Source organism: Erpetoichthys calabaricus, chromosome 4 (assembly GCF_900747795.2).
Source record: "Erpetoichthys calabaricus chromosome 4, fErpCal1.3, whole genome shotgun sequence".
Lineage (NCBI taxonomy): Eukaryota > Metazoa > Chordata > Cladistia > Polypteriformes > Polypteridae > Erpetoichthys > Erpetoichthys calabaricus.
Window position 1 is genome coordinate 15,017,515 of NC_041397.2, and position 21,036 is coordinate 15,038,550.

A 21,036-nucleotide genomic window follows, 5' to 3' on the forward strand; every position below is an offset into this window, starting at 1 on the left:
GATCTTCTGGACTAATTCATAATTTTAACCACTTCAGTCATGTCTCCTCTTAATCTTCTTTTGCTTAAACTGGAAAGGCTCAACTCTTTTATTTTTCGTCATAACTCATCCTCTCTAATCAGCCTAGTCACTTTTCTCTGGACTGTTTTCAGTGCTGCTATGTCCTTTTTGTAGCCTGGTGACCAAAACTGCACACGGGACTCCAGATGAGGCCTCACCAGTGTGTTATAAAGCTTGAGCAGAACCGCCTGTGACTTGTAACTCCACACATCAAGGCGCTATATAACCTCACATTCTGTTAGCCTTCTTAATGGCTTCTGAACACTGTCTGGAAGTCGATAGCTTAGAGTCCATGACGACTCCTAAATCCTTCTCATAAGGTGGACTTTCAATTTTCAGACCTCCCATTGTATATTCAAATCTCACATTTTTACGTCCTGTGTGTAATACTTTATATTTACTGACATAAACTTTCAAGCCTTTCCAAGTCCCCCTGTGATGATTCAATGGATTCTCTGCCAATCCTCCTAGCTTGGTATCATCTTCAGACTTAACCAGCTTGTTTCTTATATTCCTAAACCTAAACCATTTATACCTGTATATATTAAAAATAGCAGTGGCCTAACACTGACCCCCACTGGACATCAGCCAATTCTGATAAGGCTCCTCACACCATCACCTCTAATTCCTGTGTCTGAGCCAATTTTTCATCCATTTAGAAACAACACCCTGAACTCCCACTTCTTTTAGTTTGATGCCCAACATCTCATGTGGCACCTTATCGAATGCTTACTAAGTGCATAAACCACTTACTGACCCAACAAAGATCTCTTTGTCTCCTCATATAAAACTTGGACTGATTTTTGTGTAACTGATGAACAAGGAGTAATGCTGATATTTGACAGTAACTGATGCAAAACATAAGGGAGACATTGTCGTGGGTCCTCAAATCAGACCCGTCATCAATGACTAGCTGTTTGAAGATCAGCATCATTAAGGGAATAAACACACTAAATTCAATAAAAGTTAGTTTTAGGTTTCTCCAAAGTCCTACGCGATTTATTCAGCCTGAAATTTATATTTGTGTTCAGCTTAAAGCTCTTTATCACAATCATCAACATTTTTCAAGAAGTAAAACATTTGAAAAAAAATGTGTTGCCAAGTGTTCTTGCCTTTGATCTCATAATTATGGTTATTAATTTCAATTAACAGTACAGTGAAATGGGCACCTTGTCCTGCCAACTGCATTTGCTGTATTCTGTTTGCACACAGGACAATAGAACCTCCATTTATGCAGGGAAGCACTTAAAAAATTGTTAATACAAAATTTTTTGGATTAGTTGAAAATGTCATGTTTAATAATATTCCTTTTTATATTCTTTACAATAAAGATGCAGCACACTTATTATAAAATTTGCATCACTGTTTAATGCCATAAATTACTGATATAAAAGTATTTATAAAATAAAATTAAAGTATAACACTTCTAAAAAAAAACAGCCATCACTAAAGCTTCCAATTCAAAGCGTTTAGACGTGGAAATGTTAAATGGGCTTCTGCTATGTTAAGAAAACAAACGTTGCATATTTATGTATAATTAAAGTACATGATAAAATCTTTAAACAGCAGTATCCATCCATCCATCCATTTTCCAACCTGCTGAATCCGAACACAGGGTCACGGGGGTCTGCTGGAGCCAATCCCAGCCAACACAGGGCACAAGGCAGGAACCAATCCCGGGCAGGGTGCCAATCCACCGCAGGACACACACAAACACCAAGCACACACTAGGGCCAATTTAGAATCGCCAGTCCATCTAACCTGCATGTCTTTGGACTGTGGGAGGAAACCCACGCAGACACGGGGAGAACATGCAAACTCCACACAGGGAGGACCCGGGAAGCGAACCTGGGTCTCCAGATCTCCCAACTGCGAGGCAGCAGCGCTACCCACTGCGCCACCGTGCCGCCCTTAAACAGCAGTAATGTAAGAGTAAAATGTTAACTTAAACCCAACCTTCTAGTTCAGTTGTATACGTGTTGTACGTAAACACATTAAATGTAACAACGTGAACGTGAAGCTCAAGACGCAACACACTGTTACCTGCTGCTACCAGACTCCATCTTTGTGCAATGGCACCCCTGTTCTCCAGGCAAGCGTTGTAACAAAAGGCGCACACAGGTGAAGAAGCGGCATTGCAAACTTCTGCTTTACAGTGTGTATTTCCTCTTTTTTTCCAATTAAATCTTTAGTTCAAATTAATGTTTTAAAGTAATATTCAGAAATGACAGTTGCATGTTTATGTCCCGTCTGGCAAGCCCACTCCCTCAGGCTCTCACATTGCGGCCCACTGTTATGGCAGCCTTGCACACTTCAGTTTAATTGCGATATTCTAAATGAACATTATTAATAAATATTTACAGGCCTAAAGACAGCAGACATTGAGATTTGAGGTAACCAAAATGCTGTAGATGTGACTTTCAGGCTATTGGAGAGAAAATATGCAAAATCATGAAGTAAAATTAAATCCAACCAACACATTTACAGTCTACTATATCACTGTATGCCCTCAGCAGAGTTTGCTGTAGAGTCCATTCTGTAGCATGCAAAGTAACACCTTGTGATGTTCTCTTGTAGCTAGCAGATAAGATGTTCTGCTCTCAGAGCTCTGCTTAGTAAACATACCACATAATCATCGCAAATGTAGTGGTGCACAAGTGCAGCTCTTGTTCAGTCCGCATCACGATTTTTCCTGGGAAGAAAACTTTCTGCTCTGTGAGTGCAGTCCATAAGACACCTGCCGTTTTTTTATTGTTGCTTCTGGTTTGCTTGAAAATTTGCCGCGTGAAACGCAACCAAAGCAACCAGATATTGAAACACAAATAATAATAATTCTTTACATTTATATACTGCTATTCTTACTACTCAAAGTGCTTTTCATTCTGAGTGGAGACACTAATGTGTGGCATCCACCTGGATGATGTGACGGCAGCCATTTTTGTGTCAGTGCACTTCCCACACATGAGCTGTTAGATGGTGAAGTGATGATTAGGGAGCCAGAATGACTAGGCCTTGGTGGGCAGTTTAGCCTGGACAGCAGGATACTCCCCGCTCTCTATGGAGGATGCTCAAGGATCTTTAATGACCACAGAGAGTCAGGACATCGATTTTAAATCTCATCTGTGCGGTGGTGCCACGTTTACATTACAGCGTCCCTGTTACTGCACTGGTGCATAGGGATCCATATTCAGACCACAGGGTTATTGCCTCCCACTGGCTTCACCAACACCTCTTCCAGGAGCAACCCAAGCTTTTCCTAGTTAGGTCTCCCATCCAAGTACTGGCTGGGCCTAATCAGGCTTAGCTTCGGGTGGATGACCTCTTCAGAAGTGCATGTGGTATGGCTGCGGAATATGAAACACCTTAACCGCCCTCTGCTGGATATATCCGGCATCGTAGCGTTATTGCTGACGCCTTACCGCCGGAATTATCCGGCACATTTGCCAATGGTTATGTGAATGCCTGGCACATAGTATAACTGACAGTTTGGCGTGGGTATTATTACTACGTTGTATTTCGACAACTCTGCGCTTGTATTGGCCGATCACGTGATGTGATTCGAAAGTGAAAGCTGTGAATATAGCGAAACGTAAACTGACTTCAAGTGAGGTTTTGCAGGCGATTTTGGACAATAATTCTGATCATGATTGTAGCAGTTCTGAAGAAGATTTTAGCGACAATGATGATCAGCAACGTGCGCTGTATGATACTGTGAATGACGACGCATCGGATGATGGTGATGAGTGGGTGTATCCCCAGCATCTCAACTGGACTGCTGCCCGTTATCTGAGCCAGATAAGAAAGATCCAAACCGTGACCGCTTGTTCAAGCTACGTCCTTTGATTGACCATTTATTTGAAACATTTCAGCAGGTATTTCAGCAGGTAAATACTGCTTGAATAAATGTAAAGTAAAAAAATGAAAATTGTTCAGATTTCTCCTGGCATGGGGAATATTTAGGGAGTTGGCGGTTAAAGGGTTAAGAATTCCACTGTTCTCTGTACACAACACAATAATACTTACAACTAATACTAATAATAGTCTGACAGAATCAAAAATAAGGTTTCGTTAGATTCACATATTGGACCTCACTGTTGTGAGTGATGTCTATGGTAACTCAAAAATTAATTGCTCCATCCGATTGAATAAAACCTTGTCACGGTTACTAGCATTGTGAAATGCAGAACGCTTATTGGTTTTGAGTAAAATTTCTCCTGTAGGTTTTATTCTAAAGTAGTTTTCTCATCTCACTTTCTCAGACCACTTTTTCTGATGAGGGTCGCAGTAGTAGCAGACCTCCCTGTCCTCGGCTACAGATTCCAACTCTTCCTAAGCAATTCCCAGGTGTTTTTTTCAAGCCAGGCTGAGATGGTTGATCCCTCCAGTGTGTCCCGTGACTGCCGTAGGGTCTGTGTCAAGTGGGGTGTGCCTTACGACATGCCTAAACCACCTCAGCTGGCTCCTCTCGATGTGATGGAGCAGTGACTCGACCGTACTTTGACTTGCTGCACAATTGCTGTGCTTCACAGCCAGTCTCAGAGTGTCTGCCAAAGAAACCTCAGTCCTGCCACTTGTACTCGTGATCTCCTTCTTTCAGTAATTACCCAGCAGCTCATGATCATAGGCGAGGGCAGGGATGTTAATCAACAGGTAAACCAAGAGCATTGTCTTTTAACTCCACTCTGGCTTCAGCATCATGGATCGGTACGGCGCCTGCAGAGTAACTGTCACCGCTTTAATCCACTTGTCAATCTCTTGGTCATGATTAAGATCCCAAGATAACTGAACTCCACGAAGGGCAGTTGTCCCCTCCTCACCTTGAGAGAACAATCCACTCTTTTCCTCTGGCATGGAAGTGCTCATCCTCATCCTTTTTAGTGACAGGCATAAGCAGGAAGTAACCTAGCTAGATTAGACCCTGGCAATGCTGACTTGCATTGGGAACTTGGAACATTACCTCTCTGGTGGGGAAGGATCCTGAGATGGAAAAGAACTGGCTAGATATAGCTGGCATCACCTCGATGTATAGCATGGGTTCTGGAATGAAACTTCTTGATCAAGGATGTTGTCTCTTCTGCTGTGGAGTTCTGCCCCATGTGGGGATACTCACAAGCCCCTGGCTGAGGGCTTAGCTATTGGACATTTCTATAGAAGTATTGGTTTTGCATTTTTACTCTTAACTGCACACTCTGTAGGTCTGCTTATACAAAGAGCATTGCGACAGTGCCAGTATTGCAACTTGAAGTATTCATTGGATTTACAACCCCGCTTCCAAAAAAGTTGGGACGCTGTGTAAAATGTAAATCAAAACAGAATGCAATGATTTTCAAATCTCATGAACCCATATTTTATTCACAATAGAACACAGAAAACATATCAAATGTTTAAACAGAGAAAATGTACTGTTTTTAGAAAAGAATAAGGTCATTTTAAATTTGATGGCAGCATCACATCTCAAGGGCCATGTTTAGCACTGTGTAGCATCCCCTCTTAACAACAGTCTGTAAACGTCTGGGAACTGAGGAGACCTATTGCTGGACTCTTGAGAGAAGAGCGTTGTCCCATTCTTGTCTGATATAGGATTCTAGCTACTCAACAGTCCTGGGCCGTCTTTGTCGTATTTTTCTTTTCATGATGCACCAAATGTTTTCAGTTGGTGAAAGGTCCGACTGCAGGCAGGCCAGTTCAGCACCCGAACTCTTCTACTACGAAGCCATGCTGTTGTAACAGATGCATGGCCATTCCCTGAAAAAGATGTCATCTGGATGGAAGTAGGTGTTGCTCTAAAACCTGCATATTCCTTTCCAGATGTGCAAGCTGTTAATTCCGTAGGCACTAATGCACCCCCATACCATCAGAAATGTAGGTTTTTGAACTGAGCGTGGATAACAAGCTGGATGGTCTCTCTCCTGTTTAGTCCGAGGGACGCTGCGTCGATGTTTACCAAAAATAATTTCAAATTTTGATTCGTCTTGCCTCAGTACATTTTAACAGAACTTTGGTCCCGTTTCTCGATCATGTTCACACATGGCTTCTTCTTACATGAGAGAGCTTTAACCTGCATATGTGGATGGCATGACGAACTGTACTCACAGTGATTTCTGGAAGTGTTCCTGAGCCCATGCAGTGATTTCAATGACACAATCGGGCCTGTTGTTAAAGTAGTGCTGAATGAGGGCCTGAAGATCACGGGCCTCCAATATTGATTTTCAGCCTTGTTCACAGAGATTTCTCCAGATTCTAGGAATCTTTTGTTGATTTTATGTACTGTAGATGATAAGATATTCAGAGTCTTTGCAATTTTACATTGAGGAACATTATTCTGAAATTGTTTCACAATTTGTAGACGCAGTTTTTTGCAGATTGGTGAACCTGTGCCCATCTTTACTTCTGAGAGACGCTGCCTCTCTTAGATGCTCTTTGTATACCCAATCATGTTGCCAAACAGCCTCATTAGTTCCCCCAGTTGTTTCTTTTTAGTACCACTTACTTTTCCAACCTTTTGGTGCCCCTGTCGCAACTTTTTTGAGTCGTGTTGCTACCATCAAATTCAAAATGAGCTCATATTTTTCATGAAATAGTAAAATGTCTCGCTTTCAACATTTGATATGTTTTCTATTTTCTATTGTGAATAAAATATGGATTCACGAGATCTGCAAACCATTGCATTCTGTTTTTATTTACATTTTACACTGCGTCCCAACTTTGTTTGGAATTGGAGTTGTACGGGTTTCAGACATCTCTGAGTACAGTCTGACAAGTGTTGGAGATCGAAGTCATGCTCTGTGCCAGATAACTCTTTCCGAGTGACGCTTGGCACAGTTACTAGCCGTGTAAAATGCTCAAAGCCAATCTTGAGCAAACTTGCTGCAGTTGATTCTCCTCTACGCAGATGATTTTGCACCCTTCGTGCACATTTGTGCTTCATCGGCAGCAGGTTGTGTTTTTCAGTCAGATATGAGTCCTTAATTGCTTTCCATTGTACTGCTAAAATCAGAAGTTTGTGGTAGGAAATCCACTGCCAGAACTTCTCAGACCTGAATTAACTATTTCATTTATCTATTTGTCTCCCGAGTGTGTGCTGTGACTTCACCAATCCACTCCCTGTTGTCAAATAGATGGTAATGAATAAAGTGTAGGTGTCCATTCACAGGCTTCTTTAATTTCCTGTTTGGGTAGTGTATGGGGCAGCATGTCTGGTGTCCTGGAAACCAGCAGGTCACCCCAGTTCACTTTATAGCTGTGTGAAAAACCTCTAGCCTGCCCGTGATCCTTCTTGATGAGGTCATCTGCTGGTAATACCCACGTCTGTCACTCACTTAAGTGGGCAGTGCGGCCTGCCGCCTAAGGACTTTAGCCACCTCAAATGCCAGCCTGATTCCATAGTAAGCGTTTATGTGCTTGTTTAAAATATTGCACTTGCATGCCCATATTGCGTGCCGACGCTATAAGAAAAGTAAGCCTGTCGGGCGATCTGTAAAACAGAATTATCAGCCTTCAGTCACAAAGCATTCCTGATGTCGACACCCTAGGCAGGGTGTGTCTTTAAGAAATATTTCAAGGCTGCCTGTTTCCCAGCTGCTGGACAGCGAGCCTTTACTCTTGAGTCGCTCTGGACGCCGGACTTTTTTTTTTTTCTCCTTTCAGTAAGCTTTGTCCACACCGCAAGAAGTACCACGGTGGCATGTCAGTGTAGCTATTTAGTTGTTAGGCACTGAAGTGAATAAAGATTTGGTGCAGTGGTGACGTCTGCCTGAGCTACAAAAAACACATCAAGGTAGTGCGCTGATGCAGGTTTCTTAAACATACAGGCCTGCATTTTTCACTTTTCTGTTACCGTGGTGAAAAAAAAAAAATACTTGGAATACTCCTGGCATGGGATTGTGCCTTCACGTCACTGCATTGCAATGCAGTTTAAGCAAAGAAGAGGAATGTGAGCCATGTGAGTGGCTGCCGCTCCTCAAGGTACAGACGTGGACGTCCTGTTTGAGAGAAGACCACCGTTCCATTACAGTACCTGGGCAGAGTGAGGACTCGTTTATAATAATCACAAGCTACTTGCTCTGTCTTGCTGCCTGTTCAGAGTGTGTCACTTGGGCAGCGAGAGTTGCCTTCATAGAAGACATAGCCATGTGCAGGGTTTGTCTTTACCGCAATGAAGTCCTTATTGCTTCATTTTCTTTTTTGTTGAAGTATTACATTTTTATGTGCTTTTACAGTGGTGAAATGTCTTCTGTTTTTGATGTGTTTCTTTTCTTTCTCCCCCCCCCCCCCCCCCCCCCCCCCCAGGTGCTGAAAAAAAAGAACACTAGCCTGCAAAAATGCCGCTTTTTGGTAAATCTCATAAAAACCCTGCTGATATAGTGAGGACACTAAAAGAAAACATGGCGATACTAGTGAAGCATGAGAAAAAGGCAGACAAGGTAAGGGAAAATGTGTTTCCTCATAATCCACCGCTCGATTTTTCTAACCCACTTACCTACCTCAGGGTCACACAGAGTGGATGGCTATCCCAGAAGCACTGGATGCAAAGCAATAGCCAACCCTGTGGACAATATTAAATTTAATGAAGTCTTTCTGTTTTGTTTGTGACTGTTCTGAGACAATCAAAAGCAAGTGATATAATTTCATCTGACGTGCAAATAAGTTAAATGGGAAAAATACGCTGTTATTCAGATTAACTTTGAAACCAGAGAGCCTGTAATATTCCTCCATTTAATAGGATTATTAGTGATGAGTTTGGATCCATGGTGCACCATATTGACAGTACAAAAAGTTAACTTTCATTCATTTCTTTTCTTTATAATCCTGTTTATCTCTGCCTTTGTCTGAAGACGGATGACCAGGGTTTCTATAGCAATAGCAAAAAGCATTGATGATAGCGGACAGTCCTGTGAAGTGTGAAATAACTAGAATTGTTTACATGAATAGAGGCTTTTGCGCTTCAGTATGGTAATTTGTGTACTATAAATGTACAAGGGTAAGTCAATAGATAGAACTTTATCTGTCCCCAGGGGGAAATTTTGACTCTTTACAGATCGCTATAACACACTTTTGTAATGCTGTGTCTATGGTCATAGTCGTAAATGTTTGACCTTGATCAGTCTATTTCTGTTGTTGTTTTCTAGAAATAAATATGGCCACTCTGGTGTCTGTTTGCACCAAAGAAGAGCTGTAATCTGATTGTTATGGACTGATGGTGTACCATAGGCCAAAATCCATAGAAAGCTTTCTGCACAATATCGAGACAGTGTTTTACCATGGCCAAGTGTTTACAAATTGATTGAGAAGTTAAAAAAAGTTCTTAAACAAGTGTAAAGCATGACGAAAGAGCGATACGACAACATTGAGCAAGTCTGTACCATTGATTCTGACAAACCAGCAAGGATTTCTGTCCCCGGTACACCTCAGTCATTGAAAAATGGATCAGTGCTTGCCGCTCTTCGGTGCAAACAGAGAGTGGAACACCCATATTTACTCTTAGAAAACAACAAAAGAAACTGACTAATCAAGGTTGAAACCTTACCACCATGACCACAAACACACCATTTTTTCCAGATGCACACTGGGAAATCTCTGCTGCTAACCCAAACAAATGTAACATAAAAGAATGGATAATCATTGACTTATCCTGGTATTCACTGCAAACCCGAAGTTTTTCAGTGAAGAGGTCATTTGGTGTCCCACGTGTACTGATAATACATTTGCATTCTTTGATCAGTTAGAATTCAAATATTGATTTTGAGATTTCCAGCAGCACACTACCTTTTTATAGTACGTTCCTTCCAGCGATTTTGATTAGAATAGGCCAGTTCTACCCTGAAAAGCTTGTCATTCATATTCATTTCATTTCTCCAAAATTAATTGAAGTTTAGTTTTGAAGGTCCCTAGAGTGTTACTACACAGTCACTTATTCAATGTGTCTTTAGTTCTGTGTGAAACCTTTCTAACGTGTGCAGAATTTACCCAAAGAAGTTCATGTCTATAACTCTGTCTCGTTTTTGAAGAACTAGTCTTAACACATTGACTTCTGGGCCATTTATTACCAGGATGCTGCAGTACAGGTCTAAGCATATGTGATGAATAATGAACTCAATCAAAATTTGTAAAAAAAAATGTAAAGAAATGTATTAGAAAGCAACAGTAACTGTGTCAAAAATGTAAAGAAACTGTTAGTTACTGTATTTTGACCAGCAACACAACTAAAGTCTGCATTTGAATGAGAGCCCTTGAAGGGTGGCACCACGCAGAGGGCAGACTTAGAAGCACAGGTGCCACAAATATGAAGAGTTTCTTTGTGCTGTCCATGCCTGTTGTGTTAAACGTAAATAACAATGGAACACCTTTGGCGCTGGCCATAAACTTTATAATTCCTCCACCCAGGCACACACAGGCACCCTGCACTCAAAAAACCAATGCACTTGAAACCCCAGCTGTACTACTCTCCATCAGAAAGCAGCAACGTAATACTACAAATGGGAGCACATATATAAGATATAGAACTTAATGGTTGCACACAACACATTTAGAACTTGGTGACTGTTTGCGCTCGGTGAATGGCAGAATATCCATATATTGCTGTCCTGAGACGGTGTCCATATCAGTGCCAGAGCCTATAGGTTCCACATCATGCACTATCCGTCATGTCACTATCTCGATCGCTGTCATTATCATCAGAATATAAATCTTGCAACAAACCTAGTTACAAAACATCAGCAGCTTTACACCTTTTTCACAACAACATAGCTATGGACTGTGTATTTATAGCGGTATTTTCGGCAAGTTTTAGCATCGAAAAAAACTCTATGGCTATCCACCAGATGGCAGCACTGTAGTAAATAACTGAGACGTGGGAGCAAAGTCCACCAGTAAGCTGGCTGTGTCTATAGTGGCTGCATATTGAGATATGACTTAACTCGTACCTCACGTTCAGTGGGTTAAATCATCCTACTTCCATATATGCCTTATTAGCCATGTGGAGATAAAAAAACAAACCTTGAAGGAGCCTCACGCCCCCTACCCACCATAAAATACGAATCTGAGACACTATGAAATAATAATAAAGAAATATGTATTACTCTTTACAAGATATTTCTGTTGTTTTGATAGTAGAGAAAGTGCAAAGCTTCAGCACAAACAGTTTGGAGAGCCTTCAGCATGACTTCAAAAAAAGAACGAGCCAGCAGCTTCAATCATGACACTCCCTACGTATTTTTTCTGACTTTTAGCAATGTTTTCAGTATTTCTGCTTTGTTTTGATGAAATGATTGTGCATCTCTGACTGTGTTCTTTCTTCTTTGATATCATGGAGACAAGGTGGTGCAGTGGTTGGCACTGCTGCTGCACAGCTCAGGTCGCCTTTTTGGCTACAATGATAAGTCCAGTATAGTTGGCAGATATTTCGTTAGCCTCAGGGACGCTTTAAAGATGACTGCACCATTATAATCCAGTCAAATCTAGTTCAGTTAGTCCTTCCCCGTTGACTTCAATGCATTTCAGTGAGTTTGGCGATATTTGTGAACACTTCCGTGATTTTTCCAAACCTGAGGTGGAACAAACACAGTGGATTTCGCTCTTCACTATTGACTTTAAAGAGTCTTTATCTGCTGATCAGTGTCAAACAAGCCAAATTAACTTTACTGTGATTCAACACCGTTTAATAAGAAAATATAAAAACTTCTATTGTGGTGAATACTTTTCAAAGGCATGGGAAGTCAGTTGTCTCCTACGCTACGTTGCTTGTGGATCGACTTATTGTGCTTATCTGAAAGAATTCTCCACCCACCCTTTATCAGGGGAAAGCAGTATATTATATTATTTAAGAGTAGTAAAAATCAAATCTTCCTTCCAAGGAACAACCTAAACATTTTTTTTTCAATATTTGTCAAAATTTAATTTTTACTGTTTGAAATACCTTCATCTGTCAACAGTACCCTGATGTCCTTCAGGGTCACTGTGCAATCCTTCTCTGAAGAGACGACCATGGCTTTGAATTTGGAGGTGCTAATTCTTATCCCGACCGCATCACACACAACTGCCAATCCTCTCTGTGCACACCAGAGGTTAAAGCATTTCTACAAATAATTGGAAAAGCAATTTGTAAAATTGTAAAGGTTTCACAGTTCTTTGTGAATGTATTACAAATGCGTTCATGTGCAGAAATCATCTTGGAAATGCAAGTAAACCTTACGTGACTTTGCATCATAGATCCATCATTATTCATAGAGTCATAGAATCATCATTTTCATAAGGTCAGTGTACAGAGTATAGTGAAATTCTTAAAGCCTGTGACATATTAGACGACTTTTTCAGAGATTTTCAGTCTTAGCCTTCATTCTTAGCCAGTAGGAGGCACTCAGCAGCCTCCCGTGAAGCTGATCGCCGAATGTGACATACCCAATAACCGAGACCAACTAGTCTGTGACGGGCTAGGATAAAATCAAATAGGTGGGCTGAATTGAAAACCAATGAGCATTCAGCTAGAAGTACAACGCATAGAATGTAGTGACAAGGAAGTCGAATGCACTGCAGCTATTAACCCTTCACAAAACACCGTTACAGCGCCAGCTCCATCAGGGGGCTGTGAACCTCACAAACAGAAGAGAAGCTTGTCTGCTTGATGTCTCGTATTTTACATACCATTGCAAATTGGGAAAAAGAAACAAAGGACAGAGATTGCTGTTGAATTCACTGCAGCAATTAGTACTTCATAAAGTGCCGACTCTGTCAGGCAGCACGCTACTGGTTGTCAGGAAAAGTGTTGGCGATCACAACTATGCTGGAAGATCGGTGCTTAGTCAGTAAATCTGACGTGCCCCACTATAAAAAGTCGCGTTATGTGACATAGGCTTTACTTGCTTGTGCGAATCAACATGCAACATGTCGCTAAGCTGCAGTGCCATGATCAGCGTGTACTACTGCTTTACCCCGAAACTTCAGACATCTCTCCGCTTTAATGTGTGGGACTTCAGCAATAGAGAATCTCCCGAAAGTTTATCCTAATGTCCACTTGACATGTGGCCATATTTGATAGAACCTGCACTTAACTAGTTGTGGGGAGGAATGTCCCTTAACCGTGGAATTACCAAAGCCTGCGAAAAAATTTCCCGGCCCACCTTAAATCCGTTTGCACCTCTCCGTCAGCATCTTTTGTCTTGTAAATGTGTCGATCAACACAAGCAGCAAGTAGCCTGTATCGTGATCATGACTGAGAGAATAAAAGTGAAAAAAAAGTGCTAACTTTTTTACAAGTACTATAAATTTACACCAGCTGTTAAAGACGCAATCAAATGTATGTTTTTATTGTATAATATTTACAATAAGAGCAGCTCACTACTCAAAACGGTAAGTTTGTGAGGCAGCCAGTATTGAAACGGCGACCTATTGATTACAAATCAGCAGTTCTTGCCACTGCACCACGGAAGCTGTCGTATTATACTTGAACCTTTTGTGAAAGTGTTTATTTGATCTTTGGACTTAAGGCTTCACACATTATACCCTTCATGTCTACATTTTGTCATTTATTACTAAAACATGAAAAACGTTTCTGTTTTAATGATATGTTTACACAGATTGTTGTAGACACGGAACACACATGAAATGTATGTATTCCAAATGACGATATATTATTTACCCTCTACAACTCCAGGCACTTCACTCCAAAATAAATACTGAGCACTGAGAACCTTCTTTGTGAATTGAGCTGCGGCGGTGGGTGGGAGGATAGGATAGCAGGCTGCTTGTGTTTATTCGACACATTTACAACACAAAAGATGCTGATGGAGAGGTGCAAACGGATTTAAGGTGGGCCGGGATTACAAGTTTTTTGGTAGGCTTTGGTAATTCTAGTGTTAATGAGGTACCTTCACTTGAGCAGGGGATGCTCCACTTGGAGGGATGTGATCAATGGAATCCCTCAGTGGTCTGTCCTGGTCCTTGGTATAATTAATAAACTAGTGAAATTTAAAGATGACACTAAAATTGGAGGGCTGGCAGACACTGAGGAGTCAGTAAGTACACTTCAGAAAGACTTAGACAACCATCTATGCCGAGTGAACACTTGGAAAATGTAGTTAAATGGAGAAAAGTGCAAAGTGCTACATGGGAGCAAAAGGGAACATTAATTATAAATATAAGATGTCCTACAATTCCAAAATACACAGTTGTACAGGAGGCATCCTCTGAAAAGGTTCAGGTGTTTATGTTGACATAACATTTTCATCATTAAAGTAATTCACAGAAGCAATTAAAAAGGCAAAAAAATGTTCAGTCATGTCATAAAAACTGTTTAATATAAATCAAATGATGCTATGGTCAGACTATTCTGCAGTAGTAACATCTCATCTGGAGTAGTGTGTGCAGTTCTGGTCACCACAGTACAAGAAAGACATAGCAGCACTTGAAGCTGTGCAGAGGAGAGGAACCAGGTGCATTGTGGGACTTAAGGACATGTCCTGCTGTGACAGACTCAGAGAATTAAACCTGTTTAGTCTGAGCAGAGGAGACTGCCTGGGGACCCAAATCCAGGTCTTCAAAATCCTCAAAGGGTTTGACAAAGTAGATCCAGCAGAATTCTTTCAACTTGTGGATGAATCACATATTTGAGGACACCAGTGGAATTTAAGGAGCAGTGCATTTAAGAATAAAGCCAGGAAGCACTTCTTTACGCAAAGAGTTTTGGGAATCTGGAACAAACTACTGAGACGTGGAGTTGAAGCAGAAACCTTGACAACCTTTTAAGAAGCATTTGAATGAGATATTGGGACAGCTTAGCTAATAGATACACAAATGAGTTTAATGGACTAAATGGTCTGCTGTCGTTTCTCAAGTTTGTAATATTCTTCTCAGGCTACTGGATGATGGACTGAATGGTCTTCTCCAGTTTGTCGGATTTCTTATGTTCTAATGTTCACAGGCGAGGATATCAGTTTCATTGTTTACAACTTATTTAAGCTTTACATTTACCTACAATTGTTTAAGAAAGAACAACAGACAAGCAAGCAAAAAAAATATTAAAAATTTGTAAAAATTGAATAGGCAAAAGAGCATCAAAACCCATGACAACCATAATCACCTCCTAGAAACCCAGAGAGATGTAAAATGCCACTGTGAGTCCATTGTGAGACTGCAGACATAAACTGAGGCCAGTCATTCAATTCCAAGATCCATTAAGAGGCCATATAATTATATGAGAAACTCAAGTGAACTCACATGAAGTGTATTTAAAAGAAGAGTGAAGCAGTGAGTGAAGCGACCTCAGCGAAGCAAAGGCCAGCAACAATGAGCATCTGTCTGACATTCAGCAAGATGAAGGAGACTCTGTGTGCGTGTGTGTGGTCAGGAGAGTAGTCAGCCGCTCTTAATGGACTTGTCATTATTTGAAGCTTGGGCCTCTCATGGCTATGGCTGAGCTCATGTTTGTCTTGAGGACAAAAGCCAACAATCTTATTCTGGTCCCTGGCTGTAGTTTTTAAATTTCTTCATCATTCATTATGTTTACATTGTAAGCTACAACTGCACATTTTCTTTGATTTTTCACTTGCACATTTTCATTTGCACTTTTCAATTCAGCAGCCATACTACATGCATTTCAGAATACCTGAAGCTAACCCTGGCAAATACTCGGATGGGAGACCATTTAGGAAAGGGTTGGGTTGCTGCTGGAAGAGGTGTTGATGAAGCCAGCGGGGGGCACTTACCCTGTGGTCTGAATCAGGATCCCAATACCTCAGTGCAGTGACACTGTGTTGTAAAAATGATGCTGTCCTTTGAATGAGACGTAAAACCGAGGTCCTGACGCTCTGTGCTCATAAAAGATCCCTGAGCATCCTTCATAAAGATCAGGGTGTATCTCGATGTTTAGACTAAAATTGCCCACCCCAACCTAGTCATTCTGGCTTCTTAATCAGCCCCTTTCTTTAATTTGGCTAACTGTCTCTCACCACTTCACTGCCTCACAGCTCATGTGTAGCGAGTGTACTGACACAAAAATGGCTGCTGTCACATCATCCAGGTAGATGCTACACATTAGCGGTGGTTGAAGTGGCTCCACATTCAATGAAAGCACTTTGAGTAGTGAGAAAAGCACTATAAAAATAATATAATGATGATTATTATTATTCACTGCTGCCCTGCTTCAACGTTTTTTATTTTTAATAGTATTTTATTTTTTTGCCCCAAGGTTAAGTAAAGCCATCTACTGTATATATTTTTATATCTGAAGAGTTTAAAATATTATTATACATCCATCCATTATCCAACCCGCTATATCCTAACTACAAGGTTACGGGGGTCTGCTGGAGCCAATCCCAGCCAACACAGGGCGTAAGGCAGGAAAAAAACCCCGGGCAGGGTGCACACACACACACACACACACACACAAGGGACAAGTTTGAATCGCCAATCCACCTAACCTGCATATCTTTGGACTGTGGGAGGAAACCAGAGTACCCAGAGAAAACATATTATTAAACACAGTGCTAAAATGTGATGGCAAATGTAAAAGTAATCACATTGATTTTGGACGTCCTCAAAGCTTCTTGCCCCTGAGACTTTGCCATGCCTTCATCCACTGATAAATATGTCACGCCGCTCCAATACCCATTTATTGTACATGAGCCAGGCCCCGCTGGCAGCATACAATTGTCCCATGCCCGTTTCAGAGCCACCAGTCATTTTTTCACAAACATGGTATTTGCCACATGAAATTGTGTTATAAAGTTGAGGGTTTTCTATACGTTTAAAAAATATCTTGCCTGCACTGCCGCTTTACAGTGGAGGCTATGGGGTACAGAAGAAAAGCTTTAAATCTTACCAAATTAGTCTGTTTTTCAAATTATGACTGTTATTGCACACCTATTGTAAAATAGTTTTATACATGTCACTTTTGAACAGAAAAACACAATTTAATGAGATTTAATCCTAGAGATTTAGTGATCGCTCAACACTCAGTCTTGTGCAACAGGCTTTCACCTCCCCAGGCCGTGGTTTCCTCTCAAAAGACCAAATCACAGTAATCTTTTTGTGCCACAAGGATGGTTTTGGTTTGCTTCCTTATTTATGTGAGGACTCACACAAGCAAATGGAAAACATATCCTTTCCACAAGAAAAATACTATCAGGAATTATGCAATAAAATGATTATTTCCAGAACCACTTTTGTTGTCACAAACATGTGTCGGAAACACGGCAGGCATGTTTTCATTTATCAAAACGTGTGGCGCTTCATCTGTAAGTTTTTATGCTTTTGTTTTCCGGTGGTGTTCCATGCCCCATTGTCTCCATTGTAAAGTGCCAGAGGGTGTTAATGACGTTTTTTCAGTTTATAGAAAATGTTTAACTTTTGGCAGAACACAAATTGATATGGCAGATGCATATATACCATGTTTGTGAAGAAATACAGTGGAACCTCGGTTTGCGAGTAACTTGGTTTACGAGTGTTTTGCAAGACGAGCTAAAATTTTTAATAAATTTTGACTTGATAAACGAGCGAGGTCTTGCAGTACGAGTAGTATGTATACGCTTTGTCTGCTGAGCGTCATGTGATCACAATTGAGTTGATGGTTCTTCTCTCTCTCGCGGCAGGGTTGTGGGTAATCGTCTCCTATTCTCTGTCTGAGTCGGCGTGCCTCACTCATATTGTCAACATCCGTACGAGCGTATACTGTTTACTGCAGCATTAGCATTGTGACTGTGTGTGCGTTCGCACATGTGTGTGTGCTAGCTCGCTCGTGTGTGTATGTATATATGTGTGCACACGCGCGCTTGCTTTATTCAGCTTGAAACAGCAACAACGCGGCTATTTATACACAGACACAGCAGTCAGGGCAGGGACCTGCACATTTACAATGTTCCTTGTTCCTTGTATCACCCATCGATGGCAGGCGCTTATAGCATGTCCGCGATCTTTTCAGATTTGCTTTTACGGCGAACTGCTACAGCGCTGGGAGACTGCGATTGCTTTGGGACGCTCTTCCATGTGTCGTCTCGTTGGGTGCAATCCCACAAGAGTTTAGAAACTCACTCACACCAGCCATGATTCTTTTCAAAGGTAAAGTGCAGGTTAATTTGTTTTATGTATTTTTACTTTATATTTAGTATTAATCATTTTTATATGAATAGTTTTGGGTTGTGGAACAAATCATCTGAGTTTCCATTATTTCTTATGGGGAAATTCACTTTGATATACGAGTGTTTTGGACTACGAGCACGTTTCCGGAACGAATTATGCTCGCAAACCGAGGTTCCACTGTAACTTCAAATTGAAAAATACCAAACTTATCCTTTAAGGAGCAGAATCATCCTACATGTTGGTTCCTAGAAAATCTTTTTCTTGTGACGAAATAACTTTTACATGAAAAGTACCGACCTTGTGCGCATTACCGTAGGTGCATGTCCATGTTTTTTTTTTTTTGTGCATCGATGTGCATTTTTAGCGGACACCAATGCATGTGCTAAGCATCCGTGTGTAATTTTTTGCTCTCATTTAACTCGCAAATGAAGAAAAAACTTGACTGGAGTCATTTCCTGTCACATGCAGACATCTTGTTGGCCCATTTCATGAGGGTTTTGGTGTTTAATATGGTTCCGACTTTGCAAAGTACATTGGTGTTGAAGATTAGTCAGGCGAGCCCCCAGCAGGCAGCACTGCACTGTCCTTTACTGTGATTAGCATGTGTATGTGGTCAGCCTCGTCTGCAAAGAAACGGGGGCCAGGCGAAAGGACCCCCAGTTTTATATGGGGTAAGCAGTGCAGACAGGCATCTTGGGTTCCCCCGACCTGACAAGAGTTTTGTTGGGTGGCTTTAGCAGGTAGTAGGAGGGTCATTGGTGCCAAACTGACACCCTTGGAGGATTTGAATTCCAAATGGGGGTGCACCACAAAGCTAAAGTGATGCAGTGAGGCTTTCAGATAGTGAGAGGGCCACCCTGCTGGCTTGCTTGTATATATGGGGTATAAGGGTCATCATGGACTCTAGGAGCTTATACTTTTCACATAAATGGTACCACAAACCTGGACCAGAGTTGTTTAGCAAGGCTTTGATAAAGCAAGAGGAGGTACTCTGGTGTGTTTCAGGTTTATGTGGGGTTAGCAATAAAACCTGAGACATTTGTAGGATTTAAGTTCTAAAAGGGGGCCACCATAAGGCTAAATGAAGATTTCTTTGATTTGTGTGATGGCACTTTGGGACAGTAACACTGCTGGAATCTCGAAAGGGAAGTCTGGGGCTATAAGATGTGTGGGGATGTAAGAGACGTACAATTCACAGTTAACATTCAACTTTTTCCACAGGCCTCAGAAGAAGTGTCCAAGTGCTTGGTGGCCATGAAGGAAATCCTGTATGGCACCAATGAGAAGGAGCCACAGACAGAAACAGTTGCTCAGCTAGCACAGGAATTGTACAACAGTGGGCTCCTCATTACTCTGGTTGATGATCTGCAGGTGATTGACTTCGAGGTAAGCAAGACTCCGTTGTGCTGCTCATTGGCTTTTTTTTTGTTTTAATTGTTCCTAGTGATATGCACTTGTTTGTGTAACACGTGTGTGTCCAGACCCTGCATCCATTGAACCTTCATGGCAACCTTTGAATAGGTGCCACTTTGTACATGCCTAATATGCTGTAAATGTGAAAATCAGGGGCTTGGCAGTGAATTACAAAATTTAAGGACATGGAACACTGTTTCAAAAAATGTGGGAGACAAGTTCTTCACAGAAGATACGACCCAGGTAATGTGAAGTAAAATTCACATGGTTGCACAATATAAGACCATGTAAAATACATATGAAGAAAAAAGTTTTTAATATTTTTGTGTCTGAGGGCATAATAATGCTCAATAGCACCCTGCCAGCAGCCTCCACAGAACGCATCTCCAGTCTTCCTCCTTTGAACCTTCCATGTTGTCAGTCGGTTGATTATATTGACAGATGCAGTCAATTTTGTTTTACAGCTCTTCTTCTTGGTCAGTGTTATTTGAACTACAAAGGAGGAAACAGAGAGACGTGCTGCTCTTCTCACCCTTTTTCACCACCACATTGTGTTGTTCCTTTTATTTTGATCCCCGTAAGAGCATTAGAAACGTCACACATCGGACACCAGGGAAATGTATGGGCTCTCCTGATATGGAAGGCAGTTGGATTTGCAATACAAGTGATTAAACAGCCTTTTCTTTTGTGCAATGAAGATTTTCAGACATGAGTAAAGATAGCATGCAAAATGGAGCATAGACTTGTTTATCTAAGGTGGAATTTGGTAAATATCAGTTGCCAGGAGTGCCCAGTCTCAGCTGAGCTGCAAAGTGACGTTATGATGTTTGATGAGACGAGGACCTCCTACTAGAGAACTGTAACCCACCATCTCCACTTTGCTATGAATCCACAGCAAACCCAGCACTTAATTTGTGTAAAGATAGATCATCAATGTGAAGACTTGGAAGGCTAAAAGAGAATTTTGGGTCTTCATTGCCGGTTACTTGTTTGATTCAGGAGTGTCAGTAGAAGACATTTTGATACCCTGTTGTTAGGTACATGGTAAGAGAAATGTGCACAAATAAAAAAGAGATAAGAGAAGAATGGTCATTAGATGAATATACTCAGAAGGCAAACGGGGCCGCTCCAGTCAGAATCCAGGAGTTCAAATCAAACTTTAACTGCCCAAACAAAAATAAAATAATCAGTAGTCTAAAGAGAGGGTGGCGCAAAGGTTAAAACTGAGCTAGACACAATGACCCTAATGAATAGTTTCATCTTTAGTGAATGGTAATCTTTTTAGTAAATTTCTAAAGGCTTGGATGCAAAGCTTAATGTTCAGCTATCTTAAATAGCAACGGCACAGTGACATCATGCATCGTGGCGCTGGGGTCAATAACACATGTGGTGATCATAAACAACATGACCACAAAAGTCACCATGAAATGGCAGCAGTTGCTATCAAAAAACAGCCCAAAACGCCAGCATGATGACATCACTGACATAATGATA

At 41.2% G+C, this 21,036-nt stretch overlaps 1 protein-coding gene across 1 annotated transcript in view; it reads left to right on the forward strand.

Moving 5' to 3' along the window:
* The window catches only part of LOC114649838 (calcium-binding protein 39-like), a 70,111-nt gene that overhangs the window by 17,516 nt on the left and 31,559 nt on the right, over positions 1–21,036 (forward strand). Inside the window, exons 2-3 of the mRNA XM_028799192.2 lie at positions 8,350–8,483; positions 19,351–19,515. Of these exons, the coding sequence (XP_028655025.1) occupies positions 8,382–8,483; positions 19,351–19,515 (267 nt within the window). The 5' untranslated portion in view covers positions 8,350–8,381. The remainder of the gene's footprint in view (positions 1–8,349; positions 8,484–19,350; positions 19,516–21,036) is intronic.